Raw genomic sequence first — 13701 nt, forward strand, 5'->3', positions numbered from 1 at the left:
ACCTACCTACCTGTCAAGATAGCGAATGCTCAGGTACTCCGTGTTCAGGAGAGACGAAGAGCGGTGGCCGATGGAGCCTGATATGAGAGCGCAAGCCGCCCGGATGCATTCTGACGATTCTAGACGTACACACTACGCTGGGAGCGGGAACATAGGAAAGAGTGGCGAGGACGAGGAGAGCGGGATTCCTAAAACCAAAGAACGAGAAAGGAGGGCGACGGAGGAGGTGATGGTGGTATTCAACACGCGCGAGTCCATTAATATGACAACTAGAAGGAGGGTGAGGGGATAATAGAGACGAGACAGACATTGCACAACCTCGCATCCGCGACAGCACCATCAACCCACCTGCCTCCCCCGCTGCCCGCCGCATGTGCACGACGAGTGACGCGGGGGCGAGACGTGAGCGTTTGGGCATAGCGACGAATCAAGCGCAGGCAGTGCAACCGCGGTCAGTTGCTGGACGACATGCGGGAGACGACGAGCGCGAGCGCGAGGATGACGCCCCAGCGCCATTTCTCCCAAACCATCTGGCGCAGCGATGCCGCCCAACTCTGGCCAACGCCGTTCGAGCCGTCTGTAGATGGGATGCCACCGTTCGGCGCTCGCGCAATTGCCTTGTCCTTTGGCACGGGCGCCGGTGTTGGTGTGGGCGTAGGAACCGCGCTGCATGCTGTAGACGACGCCGAGGTCTTGGGAGAGGGGGATGGGGAAATGCCGCGCTCCTTCTGCGCCATATTGGGCACATCGCGCAGGGTGGGTGTGCAGTACTGCAGGAATAGCGAATATCAGCGCTGTATCACACGAACACACGTCTGGGCGTCTGTCTACGCGCATGACGGTGCGGGGTGGCCGCAGCTGAGGTAACACGCGATTTCGCGTTCATGTTTGCTCGCCGGCTCCACCATCTTGAAGGTGGGGCATCTAGATCGGGAGAAGGAGGCTTACCTCGGGGAACGCATCTTTGAATCGCTTCTGTTGGAGGTTCCAGGAGTGGCTGCGGGCGGCATAGACGCGCTTCTCAGCGTCGGTTGTCGTGACAGATCCCGTCGTCATCTCATCCGCGAGCATGAAGGAGAGAAGCCCGGTCAATCTGAGGGTCGAAGCAAGGATGGGTACGTTGCAGCAGGCTGGACGCAGATTAGGCGGGCTACTCACATTGTTGCTACGCTCCATGCAGGATTCCACTGTCACAGCAGCAAGACGTAAGAACGGCGCTCGCCGTCATTCACAAGACTGTGATACTTACAGAGCCTGGGTGGAAATCAGACATGGAGAAGCAGATCTTCTTGTCTGGTTGGAAGCGACCAGAGGGTGTGAACATCTACGGGTGGGAGTCAGTAACATGCTGTTGTTTGACAACACGTCGGGCATTCCGCAGGAGCTATGCACGGTTGATGGGGAGAACTATCCCAAAGGGTACCGCGTGTCGCCACTATTGAGTGGGGTTTGTCCGGTATGGTATGTCCGAATGCCCGGCGTGAAAGTGATAACGTACCTTGATGCCTGGTGGCTTGAAGGGGTATTCCGACGGGAAGAGAAGGACGCCATGGAACTCTCCGCCCGCATAGGGGGAATCAGGGGGACCTCGCTGCGGCAGTATATGAGCATTGCAAGGACCGGGGACCAGTACTCTGCAGCCGACATACGATGATGAAATTCCCTGTTAACAGTGGTCGTGAGCCCACCTGTTTCTGCTCCTAGTCCACACAACTCACAAGTCAGGATGTTCTTCTCATCTGGGGCGGCCCAGACGAACGGAGGCGGCTCCTTCTGCATGGCGATGTACTCCTTGCTGAGCTGCGCGCCGATGAGCCATTTGTCCGCTGCCTGCTCAGGAGATGTACGCACCCGTCTGTACGCTGCCTTGGAAGCCATCTCGACGTTCGATCGGCGGACTGGAGGGGCGAGTGAGGTGAGAGGAAGGAGGGCGGTGGTGGTGGAAGCGAAGGTTGCAGAGTCTGGGCGGGAAGTGTGGGGTGCAGTGCCCATGTGGCTCACGTGGCTTTGACCAGCCGGCGACACAACAAACGGTTGCCCTCCCACCGCTCTCTTGTCTCCGAATCTCCTTTCTTCCCTTTTCACCTCCATCTGCTGCTCAAGGCGGTCTCTGCTGAATCGCCGGCCTCATCTGTTCCCAGCCATCTGCGCCAGAGCGTCCAACTATCTGCTTCCTCAGATCTCGCCGGCGGGGCCAGGCGGTACATGTGAAGCCTGCGTCCGGATATTCGTCACCTCCTAGCTATCGGTATCTCCTGGACGCATCCAACGAACCATTGCGGCTCATGCGGAACAAATCGTTCCTTCTTGCGATCTGAGCCGGTATCTCAGGATTGGCGTCGAGGCCAGATGAACCACACCTTTTCTGGAGAAGCTTTGGACGCCGGCATATATTCAGTTGCCGGCCGGGAACTGCGAAAGCTCCCGTATCCTCGCTGGGATATTTCCCAACACCAACGGGTGATGAAAGCTGCCCGTTATACGGGTTCTTTCGAATGCATCATGGTGGTGAGATTTCATCACACCTACATGTCGCCGCATCAAAGACGCGCGCACGGACGTTGCTGATATCTTGGACTTTGCACTAGCCACCGTATAGGGGAGGGAAGTTGTAGTGTTGGGGAGCTCAACAGGGACAATATAACTACCCTGTACGGCACCCTCGTAAACTCATCTTCGCGCAACCAGAGCGCGAAACCTGTGCAGTTTATCATCTCCCAGTTATGACCTGATCATACGATGTGTTCGCTATGATTGGGTTGTACGGCGGTGGATGGCACCATCGATGGTGGGTACTACTTCTCATGATTATTCACAGCGCCTCTCCTTCCCAAAACATGACATGGGCTCGCTGACTATGGATTCATGACAGGATGAACAAGTTTTGCGTTTGCGTTGAGCGCTCTTCAGCGAGCGACTGAGATATTCTCTCGGCCGGCGTGTTTGGCCACACCTAGTTGACGGATATAATCACAGACTATCTTACAGCGTTCGTGATCCCTCGCGCCCAAGCCCGATGGCTCTGATTCGCATATGCGGACGGTGGGCCGGATTTCACGTTCGTGAGCCGATTGGTACAGCTCCAGCGTTGTTTTCTTGACGGCGCATGGACCACCTCACAGTACTAGTCATGCTCTGTTCGTTTTTACTAGTCTACCGCTGACTTGATATTAATGGCGTACATGTACTGATAATATGTGCAACAAGCTACTTGGATGCATATCACGCCGGGGACGCCTCTGTCTGTTAGTGGGTGTGCTATGGCACCTCCTAGAAGAGCGAAAAGCATCTCAAGACAGCCGCCTTATTCACAGCCGTCTTACACGTTTCTGCGCTGCATGCCAACATTGCACTTCAGCGGCTTGCGCAAGAAACCTTCGTTGGTCGGAAGCTATGACGCGGTGGCGTTCAATCAGATGCGGTCACTCTGCATGGAAGAGGACACGTACGGGCTCATCCGGGTTCTCAAGCACAAAGCTATAGCGGCGGAATATCGAGGCGACGAAAGTGAGCAGCTCCAAGTGGGCGAGGTTCCGACCGACGCAGCTCCTGCACAGATCAAGAAAGCCCCGTTCAGTGATCTGTTCTAGAAGCGAGAGGATCACCCCAACTAACCTAGGGCCAACGGAGAACGGAGCAAACGCCTTCTGCAGCGCAGCTTTGTCCTTCCCAAACCAGCGCTCGGGTCTGAACTCGTCCGCGTCGTCCCCCCACACGGCCTTGTCGCGGTGGATAGTGTAACCCGGCACGGACAGCACGGTGCCTTCTGGAAAGAACTTGCCGCAGACCTCGAGGCCTCCAGCGGGAACGACGCGCGGTAGGCCGACACCCGCGGTCGAGTGGATGCGTAGGGCCTCATTGATCACCGCCTCGAGGTAGGGAAGGTGCTTCACCCGCTCGAACAGCGCCACCTCGTCCTCCTCCGAGGCGAGCGCCTCGTCGAGCTCCTGCTGGAGCTTTTCCTGTACGCGCTGGTGCTTCGCGAGATAGTAGGTGATCGCGCAAGAGGAGCTGTAGAAAAAGCACATGAGCATGTCGCCCGAGGGACAGATGATGGCGTAAAATACGCACTTCGAAGTCGTGTCTGAGCCTGCAACGAGTTGCGCGAGCGCCTCGGCGGTGAGCTCCTCGCGACCCATGGGGTTCCCGTCTTCGTCGCGTGCCTCCCGGAGCTTCGCGAGGAGGTCCCGGTGGTCGCTGTCGGATTCCTCCATGCGGCGTGCCACGGCGGCGATAGCCATTCCCGTCAGGTTCTGCACGGCCTTGTCTCCAGTGTTGTACCAGGGCAAGCGCTTGACAAATGGACGCCAGTGTGGCGGGAGAACGCCTACCGACGCAGCGTACTCGCCGCGATCGTTGATAACCTGGATGGCGGGAACATGCTTAACCTTGAGGGTGCCGCCTTGGCCGTACGCTGCCATCGCGTCCACCTGCGATACTGCGATGGGTGCGGAGTCCTTGCCCGAGGTGAGCATGCCAAAGGGTGCGCCGAACGCGAGGTCGCCTGCGTATAGACGGGCGCATTAGACTCGCTGAACATGCAGCTGCTCGTGTACTTACCGATGATATCGAAGGCGAGGTAGTTGTACCACGGCAAGCAGTCGTACCACACACGGCCCTCGCGCCCCTGCCAGCCGCCCTCTCCTTCGTTGCCAGAAAGGCCCTTAGCGCCACCCTCGCAGAGCGTGTCCCACTGCTTGAAGAGCTTCGAGAGGTTCTCGCGCACATGGGGCTCGAACTCGTGCACGCTCTTCTGCGAGAAGCTGTGCGCGACGATCTTGCGCTTGCGCGTATGCTCCGGGCGCGAGCGCGTGCTGAAGAGGCCGCGCTGGACGGACACGAACGCGTCGTAGAAGTCCGACTTGAGCGTGCCCGTGCCGTGTCCGTAGACAACCGGCAGCGCGTCCGGGTCCGAGATGGAGAGGTGGTTGGGTGCGATGCGGACGAAGGGGCCTGTACAGCGGAGTTGAATGAATGAATTGTTCCATGTGGTGCATATTATTATTACTTGCCGTATTTCTTGTGCAGATCATGCACCCGTTCAGAACGGTGCCCATCCGCCGCAATCTTGCCCAGCCAGAGGTCGGTAAGCTTGGCCCAGAAGGGCCCCGGATAAGCTCGTATGCCGTGCGGGTCGAGTACATAGGGCACGAGGTGTACGAGGACGACGGCTGCTAGTACAATTGCTGCCCATGAAGGGAGGTCGAGAGAGGCAAGAAGTTCGAAGATAGCCATTGAGGATGTGGTGTTGTGAATGCGAGTGGATTGGATGGAGAATGTCCGAGTCGGTGAGGGCACAGTGAACGACACTTTATACTGTAATAGAGAGCGAGAGCGGGCACCCACGGTGGTCCCCGTACGGTAGCGATTCTGCAGCGCTACCCTGACCATTTGCGCACGCTGTTCGACGCTACACGAATCGCCCATCGGTAACTGTATAGGGTACAATTCCTGTCACCTGTAGTCAGCAATGCGTCACTGATGACATAGTATACAAACCTGTTCGGACGAGCCATGGTGTATGCTCCTAGTAGCCGTGGAGCGCTCGGACTCGGCGGGGATCTTGAGTACGCACCATGTCCAGGATTGACAAACGGCCCTACAGTACGAGAGAAGGTTTGATAACTGAGAAGCACCTCCCGTGTAGGCACGTCCTGCGACGTCTTCTTTTCCTTCTTTCAACAACTATGTCATCGGACGGGCGAATGCGGGAAGCCTGGGTCGGACGCTGCAGCTCTTCTGACGACGTCACGCACGCCCTACCCGCACGCCCTACCCGGCGCGTGGTGGTATACAGCGTATGGCGGCCATGAAATGCTCGATACAGTCGACGGGTTCTCTGTGGAGTGAGAGCAAGGATCCCCCGGAAGGAGACGCAGAAGGTGAACGTTGTTCAGGCCGATCGAGCCTTCGCCGGCGCTTTTGCCTCTTACAATGCTCTCCGGAGCGCGCGCAGTGTGTTCCTAGGCGGCGGTGATCTTCTCGATTGTGCATCCGTGCAATGCTTCCTGGCCCACCGACCCACACTCGTTTCCCGATTACAAGGCTGAGTGTACTGCATGATACAGCGGCGACAAAGTACCTCCGGGTACGCCTGTTGTCTGACTAGAGCTGCGTCATCTACTAGCTGTAAGTATCAGAAGAAATTTGCAAACATACCTTCTATCAATTGTAACCCGTGGTCTGAATGCTGCGATTCTTCATAGTTCATTTCAGCCGGCCGAAATGGATATTTATAAACCTGCGTTGGGCCAAGCAGGTGTATCGGGAGAACCATGCAGGCTTCATTGCTGGGCGATCACAAGCTGATACGCATACAACTCCTCGCACGGCCAACGCAGCACGCCCACGTTAGGATGGTAGCGGCCGGAACAGCATCTGGTGGGCCACCGCGACCAGCGGCCACACTCCCGGGGTCGCGCTGGAAAATACATGTCTGTCACTACCTCGACTCTCCACAGGCACGAGCAAAGCACTCACCTGTCCTCTTCGTCCCACTCCCTCGGCCGGAGTATGAAGCGCTGCTCACAAAGTCCATCAAGCAGTTTTGCAGTGGCCTTCTCCTTCTGCTTTCCCTTCCCACGCGCAACGGTCTGTTCTGGTACGCGCGCGGCGGTGTAGCAGATGAGCAGGACGTCCCCCGCCTTGCTCGCATACACGAAGTCATACTCGACCTTGCGGGCTGCGAGTGGCGCTTCGTCGTCCGGCAGATCGAGCAGGGCTGCGATGATTTCGAGCCGCCCGTAGTGTCGGGCGGCAGTGCCGACATCCTGATGAGGTGGTGGGAGAGTCTGGGTAGAAAACGTCGCCGCGCGGGAGTACGCGCTCGCGAGAGCCGCGCGGTCTGTTGCGAAGTCTGCGATGTAGCTGACAGGAGATACAATACGAGCGTGAGTGGGCGACACAGCATGGGCCCTCAGGGACCCAGGTAGCTGAGATCGGACGGACCGTTGCAGGAAGCGCAGCGCATCTGCTTCCATCACATCCCCGTCCGCACTCACATTGGTGGAGAGCTCCGTTTGCGATGCGCCGTACTGTGGCGCCGAGTCTTCGGGTTGTATGTCAGGCTTGTCTGTGCATGTGAGGTCTATGACCTCCACTTCGGCGTTGTCTCCTTCAGTGAGGTCGATGAGGTCCGCCGCAGGTTCATCGCCCGTGGACGGACCGACTGCTGGCGACGGGCATCCACTTCGCGCGTAAGGCACCGCATCGCGCAGCACGTTTTCCCCGAGGTTCGCAACAGACGGACGGGGCGGGGGAAGGACTTGTCGCCAGATTGTCTCGCCCGGCGCAGGTAATTCGCCCCATGAAGTGGATTGCACAGGCCGTCGGCTAGGGGAAGCGGGTCCGTGTTTGCGGGCTCTACCGTCCCCTTCATGTTCGCGACTCTCCGTCTCGCCGGTCGAAGTAGCTTGAAGCTTCTGCTTCTTCGTCGGTGGCGAACTTGGTCCGTTGGAGACAGGAGCCGCCTTTGCTGGACTAGTTGAGGTGGACGGAGGACGTAGTATATCCGACATGACGGGAACCTTGCTCTTCCTGTATGTAGCAGCGTCAAGAACACCATTCAGGTACACGGGAAGGCATACATACCAGTCTATCACCATCCCATCCTCACTGGAATTGCAATATCGTTAGCTAATGTGTCCTGCTGTTACTTCAAGACGTGCTCACCGCACGAAGATGCGCGTTGGCTGCACACCCAGGCCACGGAGCCTCGTCACTTCGCGTGTAGTCCAAATCTTTCGCGCCTCCTTATGCCCCGGGCGGGTGTTTTTGCATTCCGGCGGCAGGGGTGCGATGCGGACACACCCTTCGGTGATTAGCTGCGGTACAGAATCGCCACCTATTGTCGGGGAAGGGCTTCGTTCTCGCTTGCACACCCAACGCGGCGCGGCCACGTTTGGAAACAGCATCTGGTGAGCCACCGCGACCAGCGGCCACACGCCCGGCGTCGCCCTGAAGAACACGTCTATCACTACCTCAGTTCCACACAAACACGAACAGAGCACTTACCTGTCCTCCTCGTCCCAAGTACTCCCGCGGCTGCAGTATGAAACGCTGCTCGCATAACCCTCGCTGCCGCGCACTAAGCTTCTCCCCTCTTAACCTTGTTTATACCATTCCTGCGAGCGGTGGTACGTTCTGGGAGGCCGGCGGCGTAGCAGACAAGCAGGACGTTGCCCGCCTCCCGCGCGTACACAAAGTCCCACTTGACCTTGCGGGCCGCGTCCGGCGCCTCGTCTGGCAGACCGAGAGAAGCGCCGCGACTTCGCCCAAGTGAGCTCTAGAAATTCCTAGAGCCCATTTGCCCGGAGGCGCCCAACGACTCTTCTACGATGACCGACTCAGTCCGAGTCTTGAGATACATCCTCGCCCGGAAATGGCGGGAGCGCGAGGTCGGTACGCACCTTGTGGTGCAGTTAATGCCTCGAGCCGAGACATCATTGTGGCCACCTGGGACACTAGGGTGGATATGCGATCATCTTGCGTTGATAGTGCGGCACGGAGAATCTCGTTTTCGCGCCGCAGCACTTCGACGCTGTGCCAACACCCGCACGTCACCCCTGAGTCGTCCATTAGCTCGCGGTTGCCCTCGCCAGATGGCGAAGGAGAGGCGGAGTTGGCTCGCAGGGGCACGAAATCTTCTCCCGTATTTGGATTATCTCTCAACGGTGGAGTCCCAGTACCTCCTTGGCTCTGCATAGAGGAAGAAACGAGGTTTACGCCGCCGGAGCGTAGGGAAGTTCGATAAATACCTGAAAATGCACAGGCAGAGAGCTGAACTCACCTTGGACGGAGATGGATACTGGCCTTCACCGACAATGTCCCCCGAATCCGAAGGGAATGTACTACACAGCGAAGATTCGGAGTAATCTTCTTCCCGCATAGATGAGTACTGCAGTGAACCCCAACGCGTCAACCTTTATCCTCGAGGAACGGAAGCAATGGCCTGCTCACAGTATCTGACTCGTGCGAGGGTATGGTCTTTACAAACTTGTCTGAGAGTTCGATGACGACCCAGACGTTCTTGCGATCCCTGCCGCATGCTGGACGCTCTAGTGCGAGTCGCAGGTATTGAACCGGCCAGTCACGTATCGGCTGTTCCGAGTCGGGGTTGGCATGGATGACGAACCGGGTTTGGGCCGCAATGTGTCCATTCTTAAACGGGGTCGAGTTCGACATTATCGGTAGCAACTGATATGTCCTAACACTAGCGTTAGCGCGTAGTACTAAGCTACTGCAGAATTGAACGCACCCCTCTTGCTCTTCGCAACTTCCAGTGTCTTTTATGCACTCAGAGGGGAAGCGCACCCAGGCGGTATAATCAAAAAGCACATAATCCTTATAGAGAGGGGCCTTCGGCGGACTGAGCACAAAATGAAGCTCCACGTGTGGCTCAAGTTTTACTCGCTGCCTCGAGTCACGGTGATGGGGAATCGGAGTGAGCGAGGTCTTCAGAACGATCTTTGCTGAGCGCCGCTCGCACCGCAGAGGGGAGACGTGGAAACCAAGCGCGCCCAGTTCATCGATGATACGAGGAGCGAGAGAGAAGATGGGCCCATCCCCCCTGTCTCCAGGCCAGAGTTCAATTGCCTCCATTGGCGCCTTCTTGGTGTGCAGAGAAGGAGAGACCCTGTCTACAGGTCGTGGCTTGTGCCGGAGGATGGAGAGTTCCAGGATGGGTGGCGGCCTCGAGGTTTGCTTTAGTATCGCCGACAAGGACGCTCTACTTAGACGAACCATATGACATGAGGGTCGCGTCCCAAAGCCGCAATGTCCACGACTGATAGGGGGCGCAGATGGTCCGGATCTTTGAGCGCAACATGAGCACCGGCTTCCAAAATGGACGTACAACCCCACGTCAGACCGCTGGGTGGACGTTTGCCGCAACTGGGGTGACATTGGCCCATACACAGGGAGAGCGATGATAGAACCCGCCCTATCTTCACACTGTAGAAGTGCTAAGACGTTGAAGGCAAAGCGCATCTGCGTACACTCGGGGCAATCTTCCCTCGTCCGCTGGGAAGCGGAACAGGGATCGCCGGGAACCAGAGCTTGATCCTCTGAAGCGAGACGAATTTGGAGAGCTTTGGATAGCTGCGGTGTCTGTTCGAGGTCTATGCAGGGGAGCTTGACACGGACGCCTTGGGGAGCGAAGAGACAGAGCATAGGAGGGAGATCCTCTGTTCTAAGTCCAAGTCGAGCTGCAAAGTCGGTGGGCGATAGCGGTGTGATGTCAGCCAGCCCTTCGAAGGCTAACGGTGACCCGGCTAGGAGCCCGATACCATTATCGCCCTTTGGTTGGCCCGTGAATACGCACTCGCCCTCTGTCAACCTAGGAAGGGTACAGCTAGGACCCCATGCAAAGATGCTGTGGTCAGGGATGGTCTTCACAATCTCCTCCTGAAGACGGAGGAACGCGTTTTCGCCCTCCCCGTATATCGGAGACATGTGCATGCCGAAAATGCCCAGCAATGAGTACGCCCGGTCCTCGATGCGCGTTGTCTCCCGGCAGGCGGCCCACGACATCCTCCGCGCGACACTGGCCGAGTGTACAGTGGCGTGGCCCGTGAGTATGCTGAAGTCAACTCCCGTGATCTTCTCCAGCGTGGATGCGAGCCCCGCCTTCGTCCCTAGAAAGCCCCACGAGCGAGTCAGGAAGACGACGCGCGTCGGGGCGATGAGCTCCTGCAAAGTCCAGCCCCGCGTGTGCCACCTGCTTTGCCAAAAGAGGGAGACGGCTTGAGTAGGATCGTCGTCACCGGGGACATCCGCGAGATAGGCGTAGCAGATGTCGGCTAGTTCGTACCACTCGAACATGGAGTTGATCGCTTCGGAGAGCTCTGTACTGCTCGACTTGTCGATGCAGCAGGTATCGATCCACAGGAGGAGGAACCCGTCCTCGCGAGCGACTTGGCATGCGGCTTTGATCTTCGGTGATAGCTTCGGATGTGTCAGGATAGTGGAGCGCGTGAACCCCTTTGCAGGAGAGATGCGCCGAGGGATGAGCGATGGTTTGATGATTTTGAGATCGTCCAATTCGGCCAGGATAGCGAGTTGCTGCTTGCGAACCGCCTCGTCAACTGTGGTCTGGAGCGCACGCACTTCGCCGTAGGACTGTTCACCACCGTCTTCCGAGGAACGCCAGGTATGCGACAGAATGGCATAATCTACGCGTCTTGGATCGTCATGCCACTCGAATTCGCCCGTACAGGTGTTCAAGAAACGCGGCATTCTAGGATTGGTGGGTCAGCGAAACTCACTCACATGGCTTGCCTCTCATACGCACTCTTGTTCTCTAGCAGTACTCCGATCGACACCGTTATGAGCTGAACAGCGATTGGGGAAGGAGGAGGGCTGACAGCGTGCCCGATACGCGTATGAGGCACTCTACATGCGAGGATAGGGGAGTTTTTATACCTCAGGTAGCGCCAGTGCCAGCGCCCTCGCGGAAGCAACGTGGCTGAGAATCGAAGAGTCCTCTTCATGTATACAAGGTTCCGTGGAACCTGATACAGCCGCTTTCGTCTTGAGGCTGTGGCGGATACTGCATAAATGACGAATACTGTTCAGTAAACTATTTCAGACTCGATGAAGGACGACCTTTCCTTGAATGCGTAAGCTATATATCGCTCGGAGAGTCCATCGTTAAAGCTACATGTAAGTCAGTGGCGGTCCGTCAGGATCTCGAACAACAGATGGAGATATCAATAGTGTCGAAAAAGCAAAACGGAAAGTCTTCTAGAAGACAAGCTCTGTTTTGGATGTGTAGGGAACCTACACACACCATTATCGGGCACTCATGGACGGATGGAGAGAGGTGCATACAGACCATCATACAACCAATCGTATGCGTACAACATCACCTTGGCAGCGGCCTGAAGAGCATCTGGTGAGCCACCGCAACTAGCGGCCACACCCCCGGCGTCGACCTGAAGAATGCGTGATGGTCATGACATCCATTACCGCATGGGCAACTACAGCACTCACCTGTCCTCCTCGTCCCACTCCCTTGGCCGCAGTATAAAGCGCTGCTCGCAGAGCCCCCGTAGTTCCGCGACGGCCTTTTCCTTCTCTTTCCCTTTCATGCGCGTACCGGCACATTCGGGGATACAGGCGGTGGTGTAGCAAATGAGCAGGGCGTCGCCGGCCTCCCGCGCGTACACGAAGTCCCACTCAACCTTGCGGGCCGCGGCCGACGCCTCGTCGTCCGGCAGATCGAGCAGCGCCGCGATGATCTCGACGCGCCCGTGGTGTCGGGCCAGAGGTGTGCTGGGGGCGGCGGCGCCGGACATTAAATGCGGCGACGACGGGAGGGTTTGGGTGGAGAACGTGGCGGCGCGGGAGTACGCGCTCGCGAGCGCGGCGCGGTCCGTCGCGAAGTCTGCGACGTAGCTGACAGGAGATACGATAGAAGCGTGAGTGGGTTGCATAGCGTGGGTCCTCAGGGACCCAGGTAGCTGAGAGCGGACGGACCGTTGCAGAAAGCGCAGCGCAGCGGCTTCCATCTCTTCTCCATCCGCTGTCAGAGTAGAGGACAGCTCCGTCTGCGCAGCGGCGTGCGGTGCTGGCGAACTGTCGGGTTGTGTGTCAGGCTCGTCTGTGAGGTCTATGATCTCCACTTCAGCGTTTTCGCCACTGTCGGTGAGGTCGACGATGTCTGCGGCAGGTTGACCCCCTGTGGAGGGACCGATCGCCGGCGACGGGCATCCACTTCGCGCGTATGACACCGCGTGGCGCGGTACGTTTTCCCCGAGGTCCGCAGCGGACGGACGGGGCGGAGGGAGAACTCGTCGCCAGATCGTCTCGCCGGGCGCAGGTATTTCCCCCCGTGAAGTGGGTTGCCCAGGCCGTCGAGTAGGGGGAGCGGGCCCTTGTTTGCGGGTTTCGATACCGTCCACTTCATGTTCACGACGCGCCGTCTCGCCGGTTGGAGTGGATTGAAGCTTCTGTTTCTTCGTCGGTGGTGAACTTGGTCCGTCGGAGAGAGGAGCCGCCTTCGCTGGACTCGCCGAGGTGGGCGGGGGACGTAAAGTATCCGACATTACGGGAACCTTGCTCTTCCTACATGCAGCAGCGTCAAAAAGTACCGCCTAGGTGCACGAGTGTAGGTGACTCAGAAGGACATACCAATCTATCACCATCCCGTCCTCACTAACCTCGCACGGTAGAATTAGCCAATCCATACTGTTATCCCCGCGGTACGTACTCACCGCACGAAGATGCGCGTAGGCTGCACACCTAGGCCGCGGAGTCTCGTCACCTCACGGGTAGTCCAAATCTTTCGCGCCTCCTTGTGCCCGGGGCGCGTGTTTTTGCACTCCGGCGGCAAGGGCGCGATGCGGACACACCCTTCGGTGACTAGCTGCGGTGCAGAATCGTCGCTTATTGCCGGGGAAGGGCTGCGTTCTCGCTTGACATTCGACGACGGTACTGTTGATGCTGGCGGTTCCAAGGGTGGAGAAACGTTGGAGCGCGATACGGCGTGGGCAGGTGCATTGGAATATTCGAGGGATTTGACGCGAGGTGGTTGAAGCGGGGGAGAGGCGGGACGCGTACGAGTAAGAGCAGGTGGAGACAGTCTGCGACGCTTTGCTGGAGGAGGCAAGTGGCTGCGCAACGTCTCTGTAGAGGTCGAGGGTTTGTTGATATCGGCCAACAGGAGATCGGACGCCGAGGCCAGCGACTTGGTCGCGTTTG

General features: G+C 57.9%; 4 protein-coding genes across 4 annotated transcripts; all 4 read right to left on the reverse strand.

Annotated features, from left to right (window-relative positions):
* Nucleotides 1–924: 924 nt before the first annotated feature.
* On the reverse strand, nt 925–1878 carry TRAVEDRAFT_123298 (UBC-like protein; the record flags this gene model as incomplete). Its single annotated transcript, XM_008040420.1, has 7 exons — nt 925–1093; nt 1159–1187; nt 1250–1324; nt 1499–1591; nt 1650–1663; nt 1719–1800; nt 1852–1878. The coding sequence occupies 7 exons, from the start codon at nt 1876–1878 to the stop codon at nt 925–927; spliced, it is 489 nt and encodes a 162-aa protein (XP_008038611.1).
* Nucleotides 1879–3319: 1441 nt separating this feature from the next.
* Nucleotides 3320–5235, reverse strand: TRAVEDRAFT_37267 (cytochrome P450 monooxygenase pc-bph; the record flags this gene model as incomplete). Its single annotated transcript, XM_008040047.1, has 6 exons — nt 3320–3391; nt 3450–3549; nt 3616–4011; nt 4072–4504; nt 4561–4953; nt 5013–5235. 6 exons carry the CDS (start codon nt 5233–5235, stop codon nt 3320–3322), a joined length of 1617 nt encoding a protein of 538 aa, XP_008038238.1.
* A 1116-nt stretch (nt 5236–6351) lies between these two features.
* On the reverse strand, nt 6352–9183 carry TRAVEDRAFT_20345 (uncharacterized protein; the record flags this gene model as incomplete). The annotated part of the gene is made up of 10 exons (XM_008039895.1): nt 6352–6421; nt 6481–6867; nt 6949–7536; nt 7591–7614; nt 7810–7956; nt 8014–8043; nt 8088–8241; nt 8409–8697; nt 8789–8896; nt 8959–9183. The coding sequence occupies 10 exons, from the start codon at nt 9181–9183 to the stop codon at nt 6352–6354; spliced, it is 2022 nt and encodes a 673-aa protein (XP_008038086.1).
* Nucleotides 9184–10359: 1176 nt separating this feature from the next.
* On the reverse strand, nt 10360–10935 carry TRAVEDRAFT_82962 (uncharacterized protein; the record flags this gene model as incomplete). The annotated part of the gene is made up of 1 exon (XM_008040421.1): nt 10360–10935. A coding segment is annotated over one exon (576 nt), but the record flags the coding sequence as incomplete, so codon positions are not given.
* Between the last annotated feature and the right edge of the window lie 2766 nt (nt 10936–13701).

This window comes from Trametes versicolor (assembly GCF_000271585.1).
Source record: "Trametes versicolor FP-101664 SS1 unplaced genomic scaffold TRAVEscaffold_6, whole genome shotgun sequence".
Classification (NCBI taxonomy): domain Eukaryota; kingdom Fungi; phylum Basidiomycota; class Agaricomycetes; order Polyporales; family Polyporaceae; genus Trametes; species Trametes versicolor.